This window comes from Moschus berezovskii, chromosome 12 (assembly GCF_049115385.1).
Source record: "Moschus berezovskii isolate FMDL1 chromosome 12, NW_MosBer_1.0, whole genome shotgun sequence".
In the NCBI taxonomy this organism is placed as follows: Eukaryota; Metazoa; Chordata; class Mammalia; order Artiodactyla; family Moschidae; genus Moschus; species Moschus berezovskii.
Window position 1 is genome coordinate 64,303,787 of NC_142471.1, and position 24,560 is coordinate 64,328,346.

The 24,560-nt window shown below is 38.0% G+C and overlaps 1 protein-coding gene across 1 annotated transcript in view; it reads right to left on the reverse strand.

Annotated features, from left to right (window-relative positions):
- ARHGAP19 (Rho GTPase activating protein 19) overlaps nt 1-24,560 on the reverse strand; it is a 61,224-nt gene that overhangs the window by 18,780 nt on the left and 17,884 nt on the right. Inside the window, exons 2-6 of the mRNA XM_055424969.2 lie at nt 17,783-18,048; nt 16,767-16,847; nt 14,632-14,841; nt 11,093-11,319; nt 9,543-9,629 (exon numbers count right to left, since the gene is read on the reverse strand). Coding sequence (XP_055280944.1) covers nt 9,543-9,629; nt 11,093-11,319; nt 14,632-14,841; nt 16,767-16,847; nt 17,783-18,048 — 871 coding nt within the window. The remainder of the gene's footprint in view (nt 1-9,542; nt 9,630-11,092; nt 11,320-14,631; nt 14,842-16,766; nt 16,848-17,782; nt 18,049-24,560) is intronic.

Consider the following 24,560-nt stretch of genomic DNA (forward strand, 5'->3'; position numbering starts at 1 on the left):
CAATGTAAAAATTTATATAAGTATAAAGTAAAAGAAGTCAAGAAAAAGAAAGCTCTGCAGTGTTAAATCTGAATTGGAAATACTACTATGAACTAATGAGTTCCTTTTTAAAAAATTTTTGATCTACTTCCTTGCCTTCAAAGAGCCTAGAAGCAATGTCACCCAAGAAACAATAAGTAGGTACACCCAGTGTCAGTGGAATAATCTAGGACTCCCTGAAGAAAATAACTGATTCCAGGCCCAGGGCAGAGCAAGTACAAAATAAGCTAGGGACATTTATGCCAGAATGGAAACACTCAAAGACTAATGGAGTCCTGTCAAAAAGACACAGCAGGAAACAGCTTGCAAGGGCTATTATGGACCAAATTTAGTACAATTTGAATATCAAAATTAACAACAGAAATTGACTAACACTTTGAATAACTAAAAATTCATGAGTCTACAGAGACTCATAAAAAAGAAAATAAGAGGGGACTTCCCTGGAGGTCCAGTGGTTAAGACTCTGTGCTTCCAGTGCAGGGGACACAGGTTCAATCCCTAGTTGGGGAACTAAGACCCCACATGCCACATGCTGTGGCCAAAAAATAAAATTAATTTTTTTTAAATAAGAGAAAGAGAAGAAAAGCTCTTGTCCAAAGAAGAAAGTCAGCTAATAAAGATTAAATAATAGAATTAGAAAATCACTATATTGTAATACCCAATATAGTTACAGATGCCAGCAGGATTATCAGTGGATGCTAAAACCATTACACTCAGTGATCCCTCTGCAGGTGACTTACTAACTGCCAAGGGGAAAATGCACCTTGATAATTGAGAGATGTGGCAGCAATTAGCAAAACTAGCATCGCTAAGGCAATCTGACATTCTGTGCCTCCTAATGTGATGCAATATGATGCAATATGTTGTACACAAATATCACCTATGAATCTTTGCCAAAAATGCTTATTCTGAACCTAATCAAGCCTTTAGACCCAACTTGCGGTTTATAGGAGCCACGGAGAAAGGAATAAAGGATAAAGGAACAAGCTAAACAACCCTGAGAAAACAATAAGACAAATTTAGAATATGGAATATTCTGCAACACAGTAGGCCTGAATACTTCAACAAATCAATGACAAAAAGAAAAAGGGCAGTGAACTTCCCTGATGGCCTGGTGGTTAAGAATCCAACTGCCAATGCAGGGGACAGGCACAGCCAAAAATAAACAGATAATTTAAAAATGTTAAGAAACATAAAAACCACTGCCCCAAAAAGATACTATGAGCTGAAGGGATACTCAGAAAGGGAATCAAAAGTAATCAAAAGTAGATGGGTTTAAATGAAAATCTGAGGGGGTCTGAGGTGTTTTACAGTTCATAGAAAAATAACAAAAGGCCAATTCACATAAAATGGGGAGTGTGTGTGTGTGTGTGTGACAAAAGGCCAATTCACATAAAATGGGGATTGGCTGTGTGTGTGTGTGTGTGTGTGTGTGTGTGTGATAATTTCCAAGAAAAGATATGTGTGTGTGTGTGATAATTTCCGAGAAAAGATGTGTGTGTGTGTGTGATAATTTCCGAGAAAAGATGTGACTCCTACTGAGAAGAGAGAAAACCATAATGGGTCAGATGCACTTATAATAGTAGAAGACAGAACTTCAAGTAGTTAGGAATAATTTTAGGGGAAAAAATACAAAGTACACAGAATGAAACAACATAGAATATGAGGATTAACAGATAAACGGTCCACCCAAGGAACCTGAGAACAAAAAGACAGAAAAGCACAAGACGAACAATCTGGGGTAAAGTAGGACCTCTCAGAATATAGAGCGCACAGAATAATCAACCATTTTTCATCCAGGGAAAAGCTCAGGGAAGAACCTACTGAGCCAAAGCAGTGAAGCAGGTGCCCACAAGAACAACAGTTCTGACTCAAATCCAAAGATAAAAGTTTTAAGACCAAAACAAATCCCAAAAGAAAGAAAGAAAGAAAAGACCATCTTTGTCTCCTTTAGAGGTAACAGAGGCTCAAAGAGTGCTCACACTAGCCTGGAAACAAAGATAAATAGCAAATAAGAATCAAAATCCCAAGGATGAGGAGCTAAACTAGATGTACAGAAAGGAAGAGCAAAACTAGACAATGTTTGAAAGAATGGAATAATTAGAACTTGTACCAAGCCGAAGAGTCCGAAACACAGTACTTGGATCCTACCTCAAAAACGACAGAATGATCTCTGTTCATTTCTAAGGCAAACCATTCAATATCATGGTAATCCAAGTCTATGCACCGACCAGTAATGCTAAAGAAGCTGAAGTTGAACAGTTCTATGACGACCTACAAGACCTTTTAGAACTAACGCCCAAAAAAAATGTTCATTAGAGGGGACTGGAATGCAAAAGTAGGAAGTCAACAAAAACCTGAAGTAACAGGCAAATTTGGCCTTGGAGTACGGAATGAAGCAGGGCCAAGGCTAATAGTTTTGCCAAGAGAATGCACTGGTCATAACAAACACCCTCTTCCAACAACACAAGAGAAGACTCTACACATGGACATCGCCAGATGGTCAACACTGAAATTAGATTGATTATATTCTTTGCAGCCAAAGATGGAGAAGCTCTATACAGTCAGAAAAAACAAGACCAGGAGCTGACTGTGGCTCATATCATGAACTTACTGCCAAATTCAGACTTAAATTGAAGAAAGTAGGGAAAACCACTAGACCATTCAGGTAGGACCTAATCAAATCCCTTATGATTTTACAGTGGAAGTGAGAAATAGATTTAAGGGACTAGATCTGATAGACAGAGTGCCTGATAAACTATGGACAGAAGTTCGTGACAATGTACAGGAGACAGGGATCAAGACCATCCCCAAGAAAAAGAAATGCAAAACCACAAAACGGCTGTCTGAGGAGGCCTTACAAATAGCTCTGAAAAGAAGAGAAGTGAAAAGCAAAGGAGAAAAGGAAAGATATACCCATTTGAATGCAGAGTTCCAAAGAATAGCAAGGAGAGGTAAGAAAGCCTTCCTCAGAGATCAGTGCAAAGAAACAGACGAAAACAACAGAATGGGAAAGACTAGAGATCTCTTCAAGAAAATTAGAGATACCAAGGGAACATTTCATGCAAAGATGGACTCAATAAAGGACAGAAATGGTATGGACCTAACAAAAGCAGAAGGTATTAAGAAGAGGAGGCAAGAATACACAGAAGAACTGTACAAAAAAGACCTTCACAACCCAGATAATAACGATGGTGTGATCACTCACCTTGAGCCAGACATCCTGGAATGTGAAATCAAGTGGGCCTTAGGAAGCATCACTACAAAGCTAGTGGAGGTGATGGAATTCCAGTTGAGCTATTTCAGATCCTGAAAGATGATGCTGTGAAAGTGCTGCACTCAATATGCCAGCAAATTTGGAAAACTCAGCAGTGGCCACAGGACTGGAAAAGGTCAGTTTTCATTCCAATCCCAAAGAAAGGCAATGCCAAAGAATGTGCAAACTACCACACAGTTGCACTCATCTCACACGCTAGTAAAGTCATGCTCTAAATTCTCCAAGCCAGGCTTCAACAATATGTTAACTATGAACTTCCAGATGTTCAAGCTGGTTTTAGGAAAGGCAGAGGAACTAGAAATCAAATTGCCAATATCCGCTGGATCATCGAAAAAGCAAGAGAATTCCAGAAAAACATTATTTCTGCTTTACTGACCATGTCAAAGCCTTTGACTGGGTGGATCACAATAAACTGTGGAACATTCTTCAAGAGATGGGAATACCAGACCACCTGACCTGCCTCTTGAGAAACCTATATGCAGGTCAGGAAGCAACAGTTAGAACTGGACATGGAACAACAGACTGATTCCACATAGGAAAAGGAGTACGTCAAGGCTGCATATTGTCACCTTTATACAGGTGCTTATATATGCAAAGTACATCATGAGAAACGCTGGGCTGGAAGAAGCACAAGCTGGAATCAAGATTGCCAGGAGAAATACTGATAACCTCAGATATGAAAATGACACCACCCTTATGGCAGAAACAGCCTCTTGATGAAAGTGAAAGAGGAGAGTGAAAATGTTGGCTTAAAGCTCAACATTCAGAAAACTAAGATCATGGGCATCTGGCCCCATCACTTCATGGGAAATAGATGGGGAAACAGTGGAAACAGTGACAGACTTTATTTCTGGGGGCTCCAAAATCGCTGCAGATGGTGACTGCAGCCATGAAATTAAAAGACGCTTACTCCTTGACAGGAAAGTTATGACCAACCTAGACAACATATTAAAAAGCAGAGACCTTTGCCAACAAAGGTCTGTCTAGTCAAGGCTATGGTTTTTCCAGTAGTCATGTATGGATGTGAGAGTTGGACTATAAAGAAAGCTGAGCACTGAAGAATGATGTTTTTGAACTGTAGTGTTGGAGAAGACTCTTGAGAGCCCCTTGGACAGCAAGAAGATCCAAGTAGTCAATCCTAAAGGAAATCAGTCCTGAATATTCACTGGAAGGACTGATGCTGATACTCCAATCCTTTGGCCACCTGATGCAAAGAACTGACTCGTTTGAAAAGACCCTGATGCTGGTAAAGATTGAAGGTGGGAAGAGAAGGGGACAACAGAGGATGAGATGGTTGGATGACATCACTGACTCAACGGACATGAGTTTGGGTAAACTCCAGGAGCTGGTGATGGACAGGGAGGCCTGGCGTGCTGCAGTCCATAGGGTCGCAAAGAGTCGGACACGACTGAGTGACTGAATTAAACTGAACCGAACCAAGCCAAATACATCTAGGAGACTGTACTCGTGTTTTATCTCTAAGGTTGGTATAATCTGTATTCTTCTGATTCTCCACAGTGATATGTTACCTGACTCAGTAAAGTAAAAGAGACTTTGCTGGTGTGATTAAGTTAAAGACCTTGCAATGGGAGAGTATCCCAGGTTATCCAAGCAGGTTCACTTATAATCATAATCATAATCACATGGGTTTTCAGAAGCAGAGAACTTTTCCCAGCTGTGGTTAGAAGGAAACATGACTATAGTAGAAGGATCAGAGAGACACAACATTGCTAGCCTTGAAGACGGAGAAAGGGGATTACAAGCCAAGGAATATGGGCAATCTGTAGGAGCTGGAAAAGGCAAGTAAACAGATTCTCTGCTAGAACATCCAGAAAGGAAAGCACCCCTGCCAGCACCTTAGTTTTAGCCCAGTGAGATTCCTGCCAGACTTCTGACCTATAGAAATGTAAGATAATAAATCTGTGTTGTTTTAAGTCTCTTTAAGAAAATCCTTCACAGTGAAGTACAACTTCATCATATACTTGAATTGTGTACACTGGACCAAGGGCAAGAGAATGGGTTTCACAGATAACAGATCAGAAGGTGGGAAAGCTAAACTGTGAGATGCAATGAGATCTCTGTGATCCCATCTCTCTTGCAACTTATGAGTGGTGGGCCACAAAAAGTTAAGCCCATGGCAACGGTAGCAAGAGAACTCAACAGAATTAGAGTTCTATTAGGAAATGCACCTGGAAATTCCCCATTTTGATTCACAACTACTGCCTTACTCTTCATATTCACAACTCCTCTCAACTTATTCCCATAAAATCATGCTTTGGAACTAGTTCTTCCTCTAAATGAGGAGTATAAGAACTGATTTGAGAGACCTTTGCTCACCATTAAAAACTGTTCTTTCTCCAGTTGTCCTGTGACTACTGCTCTAATTCACTTATCTAGATCTTGACTTCTAATTGATCATAATCTTTGACTTGGGTACCTAAGCCTCCAATACAGCCCTGACCCTTTGTTTTCCAGGCTACTAAGCCAAAGATTCTGACCTGTGTTTTCTAAGCTCTGAACTTTGGATCACACCATCCTGAATGGATAAATTCTAGGGTGGCCTCCATGTCCACATTCCTTGTAACTCCCTCTTCTTAAGTGTGAATGGACTTGTGACTGTTGCTAACCAACAGAATACTGGTGACTGTTATTCCTGTGATGATTAGGTTACATGATACAGCTAAACAATTATGATTAAATTATGATATTATATTTATAATATGCTATATATAAAATGCATCTCAAACTCCATCTTGTTAGCACACACTAGAGAGACTCTCCTGTTGGCCTTGCAGACTATAAAGTAAGAAGACAGACAAACTGAAGAAAAACTGTTAAATAAAAAGAAACTAAAACTAGCCAGAGCAACTAGGCAAGAAAAAGAAATAAAACACAGCCAAATTTGAAAGGAGTAAAATTATCTCTATTCATAGATGATATGATCTCCTATGTAGAAAACCCTAAATATTTCACAGAAAAATTGTTAGAACTGATAAATTCAGCAAAGTAGCAGGATACAAAGTCAACACATAAAAATCAGTCGTACTTCCATACACCAACAATGAACAATCCACAAAGGAAATTAAGAAGACAACTTCATCTACATATAGCGTCAAAAAGAATAAAGTACTTAGAAATTAACCAGGGAGGTAAAAGATTGGTACAATAAAAACTACAAAAATTCGCTGAAAAAAAAATTAAAGTCAACATAAATAAATGGAAAGACATCCCAGATTCATGGATTGGAAGACTTATTACTGTTAAAATGTCAATACTACCCAAAATAATCTACTGTACTCCCTATCAAGATTCCAATGATAGTTTTTATAGAAATAGAAAAATCCACCCTAAAATTCATACGGAGTCTCAAGGGACCCCAAATAGCTAAAACAATACTGAAAAAGAAGAACAATGCTAGAGGACTCACATTTCCTTATTTCAAAACGTACTACAAATCTACAGTAATCAAAACAGTATGATATTGCATAAAGACAAACATACAGACCAACTGAACAGAAGAGGCTCCAGAAATAAACTCTCATATGTATGGATTTTCAATAAGAGTGACAAATAAGACTATTCAATGGGGAAAGGCAGTTTTTTAAACAAATGATGCTGGGAAAACTGGATATCCACATGCAAAAGGATGAAACTGGACCACTACCTAATACCATATACAAAAATTACCAAACATAGATAAACATAAGACATAAAACAATAAAACTGTTAATGCATAGGGCAAAAGCTTCAGAGCATTGGATCTGGCAATGATTTATTGCATATGCCACTAAAAGCATAAGCAACAAGAGAAAAAAACGGACAAATGGGACTTCATAAATATTTTTTAAATTTTGTGCAGCAAGACACTATTAACAAAGTAAAAGCAATCCACCCAGTGGGAAGAAATATTTTCACATCATATGTCTGATAAGTGATTAATATCTAGAATATATAAAGAATACCTACAACTCAGTAACAAAAAATAACAACCAATTCAAAAATGGGCAGGAATTCTCTGGTAGTCCAATGGTTAGGACTTGATGCTTTCACTCCTATGGCATGGGTTCAATTCCTGGTCAGGGTACTAAGATCCCACAGGCCATGCAGCATGGCCAAAAAAGAAAAAAAGAAATGGGCAAAGGACTTGAATAGACATTTCTCCAAAGAAAATATGCAAATCAGCAATAAAGACATGATAAGACGTTCAATATCACTAATCATTAGGAAAATGCAAATCAAAACTACAATGAGTTGCCATCTCACACCCAAAAACACAGTTACAATAAAAAAAATCCCCAAAACAAAATAACAAGTGTTGTTAAGGAAGCAAAGAAATGGGAATTCTTGTGTACTGTTGTTAAAAAGGTAAAATGTTGCATCAACTATGGAAAATAATTCGGCAGTTCTGTTAGACCATATGATCCAACAATTCCATTTCTGGGTATGGAGTCATACCTCAGAATCCAAAGAGTACTGGTTCTAGGATTTCCCCATAGATACCAAAATCCATAGATACTCAAGTCCCTTATATAAAATGGTGTATTAACAGTATTTGCATATAAGCTACATAATCTTCCTGTATACTTTAAATCATCTGTAGATTACTTATAATACCTAATACAATATAAATGCTATGTAGTTGTAAATACAATGTAAATGATATGCCCAGGTTTAGAGAAGCATTATTCACAAGAGTTCGGAGAAGGCAATGGCAAGCCACTCCAGTACTCTTGCCTAGAAAATCCCATGGATGGAGGAGCCTGGTAGGCTGCAGTCCGTGGGGTCACTAAGGGTCGGACACGACTGAGCGACTTCACTTTCCCTTTTCACTTTCACACATTGGAGAAGGAAATGGCAACCCACTCCAGTGTTCTTGCCTGGAGAATCCTAGGGAGGTGGGAGCCTGCTGGGCTTCCGTCTATGGGGTCACACAGAGTCGGACACGACTGAAGTGACTTAGCAGCAGCAGCAGCAGCATTCACAAGAGTTAAACATGCAAGCAACCCAAGTGTCCTCGACAGATAAGCAAAATGTGGTATATGCAATGAATGAAATGTCAGCCTGAAAAAGGAAGGAAGTTCTGACATATGTTACAACATAGGTGAACCTTGCAGACATGCCAAAGGAAGTAAGCCAGTCACTAAAAGACAAATACTGTATGACTGATTCTACTTTTCGATGGACTGAAAATGGTCAAAATCACGGAGACAGAAAGCAGAATGGTGGCTGCCAGGGCCAAGGGGAAGGGGTGAATGGGGGAGCTATGGTTTAATGAGTTTTAGTTTTTTAACTAAACTAACTTTATTGTTTAATGGCATTTTAGTTTAGGAAGATGAAAGGAGTTCAAAAGATGGATGGTGGTGATGGTTTGCACAACAGTATGAATGTAATTAATACCACTGGCCTGTACACCTATAGTAAATGTTGTCATATATATTTTATCACTTTTTTTTTAAGAAAGGCAAAAAAAGGAACCAGAACTGAGTGGTCTCAAAAATTCTCAGCTTTTCCAGATGGCAAAAGACACTAAAATTAAGAAATTCACCATCAGGAAAGTACACTCTAAAGAAAAGACCAAGGATGTGACTGTAAAACCTTTTGCTAAAATCTTGGGAACATCAAAAGGTCAAAAATATTCAGTTACACAAAGAGCCCTTTCAAAAGGATAAAGGCGTGCCTCCCAGAGCCTCTCAACACAACCAGAGGGCCTCTAGGAAGCTGAAAGGTATTGTCCCTCAGCCTTCTCAGCAGGAGTCCATGGAAGAAAAGGGTTTATCTTCAAATTTATCTTCCGAGTGAATCTCACTAAAATCCACAGAGACCCACAAAGTTATTGAGAAAATTACGTTTAGCAGAAACACTGCTGCTTTTCTACTAAAAATGACTATGAATACAAGATGAAAGGAGGCTGTCAAATTTCAACTGGCAGGAAGCAAGCAGGATAAAACTACTACTCTGCTTCCAACATCTGCTGTTTTTCATGAAAAAGGAAGGATGACTCAAGAGGGTAGAGCCAACAGTCCAGGAGGTGAAGCCCTGCTCGGCTCTCAGGTACCTTCATATTCTTCCCCACCTAGGTCGTTCCCTCTCAGTTTTACCAATGTCTAATTTGGTTTCCAGTTCCAGTCAGGGCCTTTCTTATTTAGTCATTTTTACAGCACTCTCAGGCTCCCACCTTGCTCCACCTCTTTATCTTCTCACTATCCAAATCCCATTTATTACCTACCTTAAAAAGTTTCTGAGAGTGTTTAATCATAAAAGCCATTCCATCATTTAATTTTGTGATATTCTCTTGAAGGTCATTTGCAGTGACCTATTCAGAGCAAAAGACACCAAAAAAGAGAGATGAAGAGCTGGGAAGTGGAGGGCAGACACTCCCATTTACTTATTAATAAGCTAATTCTTTCAAATGTATGATAGCGTCTATCACCAAGAAAGTTGACTTTAATACAGTGTTTAATTCTGGAAAGACTTTTTGGTTCAGCAGGTTTCCACTTGAAATGATATAACTTAGGAAGAACCATGTGTCCCTGAGGAAATCCAAGAGAACCAATTTTCCTTTTCTAATTCTGCCTGAGAATTAGACATGTATGCTGAAGATCATCTTTCCTGGGAAAAGGGACAAGAAGAACAGAATCCATACCAGTCACCAAGAACGTTGCTCTCCAGAGAAACTAGTTTCTCCAAAGACAAAAGAGAACTGTCACTACAAATTGATGTTAAAGGTGACACCCGTGTCTTAAAAATAGTCAAAAGGTCACTGACTCCCTTCTCCTGTTTCCCCTGCCTCTTTTTTAAGCACTTCAGCATCTCTACTATCCCAAAGTCCGCATTCTCAACATGTATCTTTGTTACTTAATGTTTGCTTGTTCTAAGACCTCTTAACATTACAGTCATAGATCACCTGTTTATTTTCAGTCTCATTGAGCTGGTTCTAAAACTCTTTTAGTTATGAGGTTTTATCCCCTTAACATGGACAAATCTTGGTATGTCTTTTTCCTCTCGTATCCCTCCCCACATCAGTCTTCCTCTGGGAAGAAGCTCTGTTTTATGAATGGATAGGAATATGAAACTACGGGCTTCCAGGTCAAGAATTAGCTCAAAAGACTATATAATTTACTTCTCATGTAAGTCACTAGGAAGGCCGTGGTCTCAGTTAAAGAAGCACATTCAGGATACATATCTATGGCTGAGTGCCTTCGCTGTTCACCTGAAACTACTACAACATTGTTAATTGGCTATACCTCAATACAAAATAAAAAGTTTAAAGTTGAAAAAAAAAAAGAAGGACATTCAGCTTTATCTAAGGAGAGTACATCTACAGGATATAGAAAAGTTAGGACAAGGCAGTATCGCTCTATCTAAAAGCTCTTATCTAAAAGCTCAGTGACACTATCCTGTAAGATCATACAGCTCTGGTTTAAATTCATACCATTTGATCTTCAGAAATCAATTTGATTTCCCAAGAAGGCTTTCATGTTAAGAAGGAGTTTACACTGACCACCCAACATGAGTATTCCGGTATATTTAGCAGCTATAATCTTCCACTAAGAATTCCCACTAAAATTGTAATTCAGGTTTATCAGATTGATTTATAAGCGAGATTAACAGGAACTGGCAATTTGATAACTCTTAAATGATCTAACAAAGTAAGCTCCTAACCTTACAAAGCTGAAGACCAGAACTTTGACCCTTGATAACCTCACGAAGTACAGCTATAGGATGAGGCCCAGCTCAAGAAAACCAAGCAGTCTTTCTGTACCCCCCGACACTTACATTTTTTGGCCATAAGACATGGGGTGCAAACATAAGGGCGAGGTTATAGGCGGACATCTTATTCTTGTCTTGTTTCTTTGCTGTCTGGTACAGGAGATCAAGCAGTAACTTCAGCAAGTTACGATTGGGTGGAGGGAGAATGAGGAAGAGCAACTGAAGAGCCTCGATTTGCCGTTCCTTATCTGGTACATTGGTCTTGTTTCCCTTATCATCAAACTGCATCAAATCTTGAGGGTAAAAGAGATGATTGTAAGGGATGGAAAATATACAAGAAAGAAAAAAAATCAATGTTCCTACAATGTATCATCCTCCAATAAGGGAAAGGAAAAAAAGAATCAAGTATAAACAGAGATTATAGCAAAATATAATAACAAAATCATATCAATTTAATAATAAAAAGACAAAAACCCAGTCAAAAATAGGCAAAAGACTTAAACATTCCTTCAAATAAGATATACAAGCAGCCAAAAAGCATTTGTATACTCGGCATCATTAGCTATCAGGGAAATGTAAATCAAAACCCCAATGAGATACTACTTCATAATCAGTGGTGTGGCTATAGTCAAAAAGACTGACAATAACAAGTGCTGGCAAGAATGCTGAGAAAATTAAACTCTTCTACAGGGACTTCCCTGGCAGTCCAGTGGTTAAGACTCTGCACTTTCACTGTAGGGGGTGCAGGTTTGATCACTGGTTAGGGAACTAATATTCCACACGCATACAGTGGAGCCAAAAAAAAACCACGACTCTCCTACATTGCTGGTGGGAATGTAAAAAATGGTGTGACCACTGTGGAAAACAGCTTAGCAGTTCCTCAAAAAGTTAAACATAGAGTTATCACATGACTTAGTAATTCCATTCCCAGTTATATACTCAAGAGAAATGAAAGCAGTCCACACATATCTCTGATAATGCCACCCCCTTCACACTTCCTCAACAAGATATTTTACTGCTAAAAAACTATGAGTGAATCATGACCTGATACCAGGATGATCCAGGCAGCTCCTTACAGAGTCAGAATCATGGCTTCTTCTCTCACAGGCTATACAGGTTATCAATAAAAACTGTCCCCTGCTGCTGCTGCTGCTGCTAAGTCACTTCAGTCGGTCCGACTCTGTGCAACTCCATAAATGGCAGCCCACCAGGCTCCCCCGTCCCTGGGACTCTCCAGGCAAGAACACTGGAGTGGGTTGCCATTTCCTTCTCCAATGCATGAAAGTGAAAAGTGAAAGTGAAGTCGCTCAGTCGTGTCCGACTCTTAGCAACCCCATGGACTGCAGCCTACCAGGCTCCTCCACCCATGGGATTTTCCAGGCAAGAGTACCGGAGTGAGTTGCCATTGTCTTCTCACCTAGATCATCAGAATCTCAAAAGACACTGAAAAACATTTGGGTATAATTCATATAGACCTGAAAATGATTACACTGTGTTATTGAAGCTGTTTAACTTCAATTATAATTCCAGGTTTAGGAAAGGCAAATAATATTTCTAGAAACTGTTTCCTGTTAATACGAAATTGAAAACAAATATCTCCCCCTAAGGCCTATCAAATGCTACACCTGTGCCACACCTTATTGTCATCTCAAAGACCAGTGAATCATGGGGTGGTGGAGGGGAAGTTTCAGATACTGTACTAAATTAACTCAACAGAAAAGCAAACAGAACAGGCATTATTCATGTTAACCCTTATAAAAAGAACTTATCAATATTTTCCATATCTTTTTCAAAGATCCAAAAACTTTTATTTCTCCCCCCAAAAAACTGTGATGATATTGAGTGTTAGTCGCTCCATCGTGCCTGACTCTTTGCAACCCCATGGACCGCAGCCCACCAGGCTCCTCTGTCCATGGGATTTTCCAGGCAAAAATGCTGGAATGGGTTGCCATTTCCTTCTCCAGGGGATCTTTCTGACCCAGGGATCGAATCCAGATCTCCTGCACTGCAGGCAGATTCTTTACCAACTGAGCTACGAGGGAAGCCAACAAAACTATAAAGCTATATAATATTCTAGTAATATTTTCTCATTTGTATCATCTAAATTGTTCCTGGAAGTGCTAACAAAATCTAATCTTACTTTAGAAATTCAAAACCTATTTTTTTCTAAGTGGCAAAAATTATTCAAAAGAAAAAATCTTCTATTTATTTTCCTTAAGATTAGAAGCAAGAGAGAAAGGCTCAAGGGTAGAAAACTAAGTAAATACAGTATGGATGTTGATGCTGTATGCACTTAGAGCCTACAGCAGTGTAACTGCTGTGCCATTTAAGAATGAATTCCTTACCACACAGGCATAAAAGGAAAATAGGAAACTATTTATGAGCTGAAAATGGAACATTCTCCAAGACACATTAAATAAAAAAAGCAAACCACTGAAAATGTGTGTAACACCCTGCTGCTGCTGCTGCTAAGTCACTTCAGTCGTGTCCGACTCTGTGTGACCCCATCAACGGAAGTCCACCAGGGTCCCCCGTCCCTGGGATTCTCCAGGCAAGAACACTGGAGTGGGTTGCCATTTCCTCCTCCAATGTGTGAAAGTGAAAAGTGAAAGTGAAGTCGCTCAGTCGTATCCGACCCTTAGCGACCCCACGGACTGCAGCCCACCAGGCTCCTCCGTCCATGGGATTTTCTAGGCAAGAGTACTGGAATGGCTTGCCATTGCCTTCTCCGGTGTAACACCCTACCATTACATAAAAAGAGAGAAAAGAAACATATGCAGGTGTTTGTAAGTGTCTAAAATATCTCTGTAAGGATACATGAGAAATCAACAGTACTGGTCCTCTCTTGGAAGAAAAACTGAGTGCCAGGGAACAGAGACGGAAAAGAGGCTTTTCACTGGATACTCTGGAACCTTTTGAATTTTAATTCATGAGAATATATTGCCTATTTAGAAAACAAGCAAAATTATTTTTTAAAAAGCAAATTTCCAACAGTAGCGATGATCTCGGAGAAGGAAATGGCAACCCACTCCAGTGTTCTTGCCTGGAGAATCCCAGGGACGGGGGAGCCTGGTGGGCTGCCGTCTATGGGATCACACAGAGTCGGACACGACTGATGTGACTTAGCAGCAGCAGCAGCAGCAGCGATGATCTCAACTGAGGCATACTGAAGTGAAGTGAAGTCGCTCAGTCGTGTCCTACTCTTTGCAACCCCATGGACTGTACCCTGCCAGGCACGAGGCATATTAATACTTAGCAAAAGTTCCAAACCAAGGCAAATACATCAAAACTGTGACCATTGACTTGGGTGTGTCAATCAATCCAGTGAAAAGCATACATTAATTAAACAACTAAAATGTTCAAAGCACAATGCTAGGATCCATCAGGAACACAAAAATAAACAAAACCCAGACTGTATCTCCAAAGTTTATTCGACAAAAAATTTTGACTAAATCAAACATAACTAGCCAATGCTTATGAGTATTCAGAGAGCCCAGAAATATCATGAAGTATAGTCTGTAGGTTACAAACAACAGAATATTCCATATGACTTTACTAAATTGAAATAAATGTACCTACAGCCCCTTCTCACCTCCGATACTCACCAGCAATTTTAAGGTGTGCGTGAAAATGTTTATGTGTCAGTAGGGGCTCAGGTAACTCTCCTAGAAACATCTTCAGCAAGGTAGCAACATCATTTGAGTGAAACTCCCCTGATTCCAAGTCAATATCAGTTCCATTATTGAGAGCATCTCTTAAAATCTGCTGTCGGACACTATTCCCTGGTACTCTAAACAAACCCTCTACTCGTAAGTCTGTTCAGCATGGAAGAAAAACAGAGGACATGAAAAAAGAAACAGAATTATGATTAAAATAAGTCATCTAAAAGACCACTTTATACTTGAAAGACCCTTACAAAGACCCTGAAGGAGGTTTTTGCCTTTCTTCTCAGAGGAGTTGAGACCTACTGGCCCCTGGGGAAACTTATCTAAACATCCCTGAGCACCCAGAGATCTTGCAGGCTGACAGATGGTCCACCCAGGAGTCACTGAACCTTCTGAGGCACATCTGGAGACTGAATTTTATCCAGTCTTTTTTTTAACTATTGAAATATAGTTGATTTAAAATATTGTGTTAGCTTCAGGTATACAGCAAAGTGAGATATATATATATATATATATATATATATATATGTGAACGTTGCTCAGTTGTGTCTAACTCTTTGCGACACCATGGACTACACAGTCCATAGAATTCTCTAGGCCAGGATACTGGAGTGGGTAGCTTTTCCCTTCTCCAAGAGATCTTCCCAACCCAGGGATCGAACCCAGGACTCCCACATTGCAGACGGATTCTTTACCAGCTGACCACAAGGGAAACCCATATATATATATATATATATATATATATATGTATGTATGCATGTATGTGTATATATGTGTGTATATATATATTAGATTATTTTGCATTATAGTTTATTACAAAATATTAAGTATAGTTCCCTGTGCTATGCAGTAGGTCCTTGTTAGTTATCTATTTTATATATAATAGAGCTTGAAAAATAAATTGGAAGGAAAGCCACATCTTCCTGAAGTCCCCTTCCCAAGAGCCATCCCAGACTTTGTTGGAGGGGCTGAGTTCATCTGTGGAGGTTCAATGCTCCTATAAACAGTTTCCCAGCCTAAAATGAACTGAGGGTCTGCACTACCCCAGGAATTAGAACTCTAGTCAGTCAGATCACTTTTCCATGTAAGAGACTTCCAGAAGCTCAGAGTCATTCCAACTAAACAATTCTTCCCTTCAACCTAGATTCTAAGCTAATCTAAGGGTTAAAACAGATGAGACACATTGTTTTAGTTTGATCTGGTAGAAGCATGAGAGTTCCTGTTTTCAGTTTAGATATGGATTTCTTTGAATAGCTCCTTAATTCAGGTTTCCAAGTTGAAATGCCTGCCAGCCACACTGGCAACAGTAAATGAACAGGAACCCTTACAAACTGGTGAGCACCTGCCTGTGCTCCAGATGACTGTGTCCAAGAAGCCACAGGGCTCAAGTATGCCAGATCTTCCTGTTATCCAAAGAAAGCTGAAAACCTGGACTTTTCCCATTTTAAAAGACTGGAAACTAATTTTATTTTTAACTTAATCCTTTGCCAAACAAAACATGAAAATAGATAACTTAAGCCCTTAGGCTGGCAGTTTGTAATCTCTGCTCTATCTCCCAGCACAATGTCCCAGGTAGAGCAAGCCAAAAATAACCATTAGTGTCGAATTCATCATGGTATCACATAAAGCCACACATTTCATATACACTCAGCTGTGCCAAGTACTTAAAGCAATGACATAACCAGTATGACTACTAAAAAAGTGAAAAGGGAATTAAGTTGAGTATATTTTAATCAGAGAATCCTAGAGTTGAAAGGTATCTTTGGCAATAAATTATTATCCCTGGAATAAATGTTGATACTCTTTAGAAGCAATGTATTTTTTCCAGAAGAAATGCCTCTCTCAATCAAGGGCGAAATGTGATTTCATAGACACTATCTAATATATGTGTGTGTGTGTGTTTGAGAGTATAAAGCAAATCAATACATGGGATGAAATTTATAAGGAAATATATAGAGAAACATGCCACCTGAAATTATCATTGATTAGTGTCTTTGTTAATAGTTATTAAGCTCCCAACAGAAAACTGACAACTGTTCATTAACAAAGAATGAAAAAATTTCAAGTAGTCTTACTCTTGTGTAGATATTCAATCAGTTGGTATATCTGGGCAATGCCTTCCTCTGTCAGTGGAGATCCAAATACTACTCCTTTTTCTGAAAAAAGCCATACAATAGAACAAGGCTATATTTTCCACAAATAGTACAAAATCAGCATATTTAAAATCAGCATACCCAAAATCAGCATACCCCTCAAGCATCCTATGTTACAGTTGAGCAAGTATGTTCACATGGTCAGTACAAAAAACTATATATAGAGTTGGAAGTGCATCAGAAAATGAAATCAGAACACTTTTCAATCAACTCTCTGAAAGTTTAATCTTAGATAGTAGGTTCCCTGAAGGCAAAGACCATCTTCTTCTTTAATTAACAATACTTGGAATATTGATATTTAACTTAAAAACAAACCAAAAATAAAACTTAGACCCATGATTATTAGACCATGATAGTTTATCACTAGAGTTGGTATGTTATGCTTAAACTTTTTTGCTGCCCTCGGGATTTCCTTATATTTAATAAAACAAAATAGAATCTCTTTCACATCTTATCAAAAACAGTGTTAATAATCATATAGTATATAAAATTAATAACTTATTTCCAAGAAGGCTTTTTGAGTGATTCACAAGTATTAATATTTGCCTTATCAAAGCATTCTATGGAATGAAAACATTAGAGAACTACTGCAATAAAAAAATGGTCAAACTTTCTTTACTGTATTCACCAGCTGTATAACTTTGTTCTTTTAATATTATTTTAGTATAGTATTAATAGAGCATGAAAATCAGGGTGCTCCTGATAACTATGTAAACTAAGCATGCTATTTCCTGGAAACTGATATATATGCTTTAATTAATCTGGGTAATTTTTATCATTTTTATCAATATTACTTAAAGTTTTACTATTCATGTAATGAAAAAAATGACTTAAAAAACACTTTACAATAATAGTAACTCCTCCATGAATGTGCAAAGGTTCAGAGTAGAGCCCAGGAAGCAACTGAGACCTGCCCCCTTCACAGACACAACTCCTACCCTTTCGCTTTAGAGACATCAGAGACCGGAAGAATCCTGATGCCGGGCCCGCCCCACCAGGCAACTTAAGGTCCACTTCTCCCATCAGCTGAGCCAACTCAGTTCCAGGCAGATCAATAAGTCTGGTAATATTGCTGACCACCAGCTCAGTGAACACCTCAGGTTTCTCATGTCGGAGTTTCTCCACAAAAAAGTCAGGATTGAAGATAATGGGCTGACTTTGAAGGGAAGAGTCATTGCAGATAACAAAATTGCAGATAGCATCACTGAAAACAATGGAACAGAAGAATCTTTAGGGGATCATTTTTGTATGTGTTTTTCATTCCCTCTCAACAACACAATTATTCATTCTTTCTGTGGGCTCATCTACATATACCAGTCTTGTGAAAACCTAATACTTGATCTGTTGACTGCACAAAGGAGACAATCTAGACTTGCTGCTGTTGAGGTTATGCCCACACAGATACTCAGAAATTTAGTTTAAAGAAAAGACATCAGATAGCCTCTGTCATATGACCTGAATTTGCCTCTTAATTTTACACATTCAGTTTACAAGAAGATAAGACCCTTACAGCCTGAGTCTAACAGTATTTTAGAATTGGCAGCCACATACACCACATTTCCTTATTAAAAGTTAAACTCTAAACCATCATCATTGTTAAATACTTTAAAAACATCAGACCTGCAACTGTTCCCCCTAACATGGCAATGGGTAACCATTAAATTAAGGCCTTCTTGGGTGTACATGCTCAGTCGCTTCAGTTATGTCTGACTATGTTTGACCCTATGGACTATAGCCCGCCAGGCTCCTCTCTCCATGGGATTCTCCAGGCAAGAATACTGGAGTGGGTTGCCACACCCTCCTCCAGATCTTCCCAACCCAGGTATTGAAATTGTGTTCCTGGGTCTCCTGCATTGCAGGCAGATTCTTTACCACTGAGCCACCAGAGAAGCCCCCTCTTGGGAGTACAGCCACCACTATATGGTATTTCCCATCCAGTGATCAACTGCTGATAGTACGACAGTCAGGCTACTCGCAAATGCCACAGAAGCCACGTGACAGTAAGCATGAGACTACTGAAGAGAGAAAACTATATCTAGGATAAGAGACATTTTGAAGACATTTACCCTACCCTTAGGGTCTTTTGGTTCCTAGGTCCCTACACACACAGGTGTTTCCTTATAATCAGTCCCTTTCAGATGAGCCAAGTATCCCTGGATTCTGTTCCTCATAAGCCTTCACTAGAATGGAAGGCACTTACAGGTACATAAAACAGATATTAATTCAGCCTTGCCCAGGTTCAGAAATAGGTTTTATTTTAAAATCCTTCATTCTGGATGTCTCTGGCCCATCGCCTAAGTCCAAACTTTGCTCAAGGTCCTTCCTCTCTAAGGCACTTGAAAAAAAATTTATATTTTGCTTCTTCTATCTCTTCTATCACCGAGTAATACTCAGCAGATATGTTCTGTTGGCCCCTGATCTTAGCTGGTTTTCCACTCCTACATTATCTGGGCTATACTTCTGGAAAAGCTCCTTTGACTCTCAGAAATACTTTCTTCCTTATTGTTTTCTAATATGTAATTACTAAATTCTTTTTACTTTTAACATGTTACATATAAGAACTGTATTATTCCATCTCTTGTAGAAGACATATCACCGCCTGTTTATATCTATTATCAATTATCTCTAATGGCTTGTTCTAATTCTTATTATATAAACAGTCATCTATTATACAACCAATGAGTTGATGTAACACAAGCCAGAAAGAACAACTGATCACATCTGTCAGGCAAAGCTGAAATTTATCTGACTCGATCAAACATTCCCACAATAAAACAATCACAACTTACAAGTTTCCACAACACCCTAGCTACTAAACCTCTGTTCCAGGAAAAATGATACCTCTACGTATTAAATATAACTAATCTCTAACACACTTTACCAATACTACCTGGATCTCTTTTTTTTCCCACAGCATGTGAGATCCTAGTTTCCCTGCAGTAGAAGCACAGAGTCTTAACTGCTGGACAGCTAGGGAAGTTTTACAAAGATCATTTTTAATTTGGTTTAATGAAAACAAGGTGTGGGTAAATTTCAGAGTTCATCTCTACTTCCTTGAAAAGTTATTACCTAATTTTAACCAATAGCCCAAGTCTTCAGTTGGTAACTACTAAATTTCTTTTTCTCTAAAATGATAATATATGAATTCATATAAAACAAAAATTATAAATATGTGTTCTCAAGCCAAAATCTTAAGAAAGAGAACTAAAGATGCTCTTTCCTCAGCCTTTTTACATACTAAGGCTAAAGATGCCAATGATTACGATATGAGCCAATTAAAATCAAAAAGAATCTTCATCATAAGTCATTGACAAAGCCTCTTTTTATTTTAAATGTTGGCTTATTTCAGTCAAGATATGAGTCAATAGACTATTATTTATAATCACTGCCAATGAAAAATTAGTACTCTACTGAGAGAGTCAGAAAATCATGAAATGGATTAGCACCAAAAGAGTCTTATAATTTATCAAATCTAAGCTTTTATGGCTGTCACATCTCTTTAATTCTGAAAAGCAATTCAGATCAAATTACTTCTAACATATAAATGTACATGAACAGCATCCATTATATTCCTAAAGTAGAAATACATACATACATATAACCTCCAGATCTTCAGTTTATTAATATCCAGAGTAAGACTCAGTTGAGATTCCAAAACTTACATCAGAGTTGACCCTCAGGCACTAAACTGGATCAAATACACAAGTAGAAAGGAGCTAGAAGCACAAAACCCTACTACACTGTTTCTCAACAGAATCCTTTCTGACTTGCAGTCTGTTCCCTCATAGTTAGAACAGGTAGGAGAATAAGTAAGTTCAAGGCTGCCCCGACCTATTTACAAGGAATACAAGAAAAAGATACCTAAGGAGTCCTTATACAGAAGTAACCAGTAAGCAAACTCAGTTTCTTTTCCCCTTCTGCTTTTTCTCTCTTTGCTTCCCATAATCATTCGCTTTTGTGTCTCACTTTAATTTCTTTAACCCAATTCTTTTTTGTCCTCTTCCTCACTTTTTCTGAGTGGAGCATGTGATAAGACAAAAATGGAGTGAAATGGTTAAAAAAGAAGTAAAACGGAAGATAAGAGAAGCAAAGAGATATAGTAGGTTATGCTTTTAAATTATCCCCATATCACAAAGTCCAATAATCTCTTTCCATGGAATACATAGTACCACAATGTAAAGCTAAGAATATCAAGGAACATGGTCAAGAACTTAAGAGAAGGGCTAAAGAAAAAAATAAATAAATAAATACTATTATTAAGAAAAAACCACTTCCTCCCTCTACAGTAACTAATTTTAAAATGAACTGTAAGTTTGTTCAAGTTTAAGAAAAAAATTAATTTCTTACATAAGTGCTGAAAGCTTCTGATGAGGCATTGGTAAATCGAAGAGACAGGAAAAAAACTTTCTCCTTGTTTGCTGTAACAAAGAAACCCTCCTTTCCCTGCCCTATCACAGCCTACACAAATTCCAGATATGTTAGAGGACACAAGGCACATTATGTGGCCTGAAAGGCAGTACTTATTAGGACTCTTAAGCATTCATCTGCAAGCAGGAACAAAACAGAAATTTAAAACTGGACCAGTTAATTATATTTGCCAACACGTAGATGAAGCTCAACAACAGTCTCCCATCACATTGAACGCTGTATTAGACAAAACAATCACACAATATAAGAGTATAAGGACAAGCATATAAAGGGAAGAGAGATCCCTACCTCACATCATACACAAAAAATAAATTCCAGACAGAATAAAGATCTAAATATAAAAAGTCAAACTTGGAAAAATAAATTAATGAGGCAGAGGAAACCTTTCTTAAACACAACATAAAATGTACAATCCACAAAGAAAAGACTGAAACATTTAACTACATCAAAATTTTAAATGATGTTCAACAAATGACATTATAAACAAAGTTCTTAAAAAATGAAGTCACAGTACCTCTGGAGAGGGGAACTGGATGAAAGAACAGGAATGGGAGAGAAACTTTTCACTGTATGTTGTTTTGTATTTTCTGGATTTTTGATTCAAGTGAACATATTTATGCTACTCATTCATAATAAATAAGTAAATTTAAATTTTTTAAGTATTAATAAAAGATAAGCCATAAGCTGAAAAAAAACTTTTATTCATACAAAAGGATTAGTATTCAGAATTTATCAATATGACTAAAATTTATAAGAAAAACACTCAAAGAAAATTAGTCAAAAGATATGACCAATTCATAGAAGAGCAGTCTAAATGATTAATAAATATGAAAATAATCTTAACTTTAGAAGTTAAAAAGGTAAAGCAAATTGAAAAATGGTATCTTCCCCCATCTATCATTTTGGCAGAAACTATTAGATTCAGTGAAAGTGAAAGTCGCTTACTCGTGTCCGACCCTTTGCAACCCCCTGGACTGAACATTCCATGGAATTCTCCAGGCTAGAATACTGGAGTGGGTAGCCATTCCCCTCTCCAAGAGATATTCCCAACCCAGGGATTGAACCCAGGTCTCCCACTTTACAGGCAGATTCTTTACCAGCTGAGCCACCAGGGAAGCCTACCAGATTCAGGTGATAGTAGATTAGGGTCATATCTTCTTATTCTTAGTTTGCTAAGGGTTATTTATGATCATGAGTCTGTGCTTCAGTTCAGTCGCTCAGTCATGTCCAACTCTTTGCGACCCCATGGATTGCAGCACATCAGGCTTTCCTATCCATCACCAACTCCCAGAGCTTACTCAAACTCATGTCCATAGAGTCAGTGATGCCACCCAACCATCTCATCCTCTGTTGTCCCCTTCTCCTCTCGCCTTCAATCTTTCCCAGCATCAGAGTCTTTTCTAGTGAGTCTGTTCTTCGCATCAGGTGGCCAAAGAACTGGAGTTGTAGCTTCAGCATCAGTCCTTCCAATGAATATTCAGGACTGATTTCCTTTAGGATTGACTGACTGGATATCCTTGTAGTCCAAGGGACTCTCAAGAGTCTTCTCCAACTCCACAGTTTAAAAGCATCAATTCTTCGGCGATCAGCTTTCTTTATAGTCCAACTCTCACATCCATACATGACTAATGAAAAAACCATAGCTTTGACTAGATGGACCTTTGTTGGCAAAGTAATATCTCTGCTTTTTAATATGCTGTCTAGGTTGGTCATAGCTTTCCTGCCAAGGAGTAAGTGTCTTTTAATTTCATGACTGCAGTCACCATCTGCAGTGATTTTGGAGCCCAAAAAGTCTGTCACTGTTTCCATTGTTTCCCCATCTATTTGCTATGAAGTGATGGGACCAGATGCCATGATCTTAGTTTTCTGAATGTTGAGTTTTAAGCCAACTTTTCCACTCTCATCTTTCACTTTCATCAAGAGGCTCTTTAGTTCTACTTCGCTTTCTGCTATAAGGGTGGTATCATCTGCATATCTGAGGTTATTGATATTTCTCCTGGCAATCTTCATTACAGCTTGTGCTTCATCCAGCCCAGCATTTCACATGAGTATGTGCTTAGTATTATCAAAATTTTTTGATAATCATATAATTTTTCTCCTTTGTTTATGTAGTGAATGGCACTGATTAATGTTAAACCAACTGGGTATTTCTAGAATAAACCCAAAATTGTAATGATGTTTTATCATTTTTATATACTGCTGAGTTTGGTTTGCTAATTGTTTGTTTAGGTTTCTCCATATATGTCCCAAGTGAGATTAGCATGGAATTGTCCTTTCTTATATTTTTCTTCATTAGGTTTTATATCAAGGTTGTGCTGGCCTGTCAAATGAGTTGGGGAGTGTGTCCTATTTTTCTATTTTCTGAAAAAGCTTAAGTGCTATTGTCATTTCTTCCTTAAGTGATGGAATTAGCTGATGAAGTCATCTGGACCTAGAGTTTTCTTTGTAAGGTTTTTAATTATATTATATATATTCAATTTATTTTGTGTTACAGAACTATTTAAATTTTCTGTTTCTTCTTATATTAATTTTGATAAGTTGCATATTTCTTTTTTTTTTTAAGATTTTAATAGAAGATATATTGTCTTGCCCCTTGACATTTTTTCCCTTGCACTATAACAAGCATTTCTTGTGTTCATTCTTTACATAGACACAAAATATATACATAATTAAATGCACACAAACACTCATGCATTCCTTCAGGCTGTTATTTCTATGAGTCAGATATACTGGATTAGAAAATACGTGCATTTTTAAGCTCCCAACACATACTGATATATTTATCATAATTGTCAGTAGTAATGTATGAACATTCCCATTTCCTCATGCCCTCCTCAAACCTACGTATTTTCATTATTTTTATTTTTGATGTTTTCAAAGCAAAAACATAGTATTTATTTTAATTGGAAATACTTCCGAAGTTTCTCCAAACAAGGGCAGAAAGAGCAATGCCAATGCCAATAGTTTAATATAATCTTTAGCTTCTCAAAGCACAGTGAAAACCCTCTCCATGGAACTCAGAAGGGGCACCTGGAACCAATAATTCAATTTGAACAAATCTCTTCTGACTTTCATCTCCAAATTACTTGATGCCTCTATGGGAACACTTAGCAATCTGCTTGCCCTTGACGTATTTACATGCATCTTCATTTGCCCTCACTGGACCAGGATAATAGCTCATTCCCCTATAAAACACATCTGGAACTCAGCACAATGTTTCATATACAAAGAGAGTAAATGGCAGATATACAGAGTTGAATCAAGGTGCTTTTGCACTTCCTTGAAACC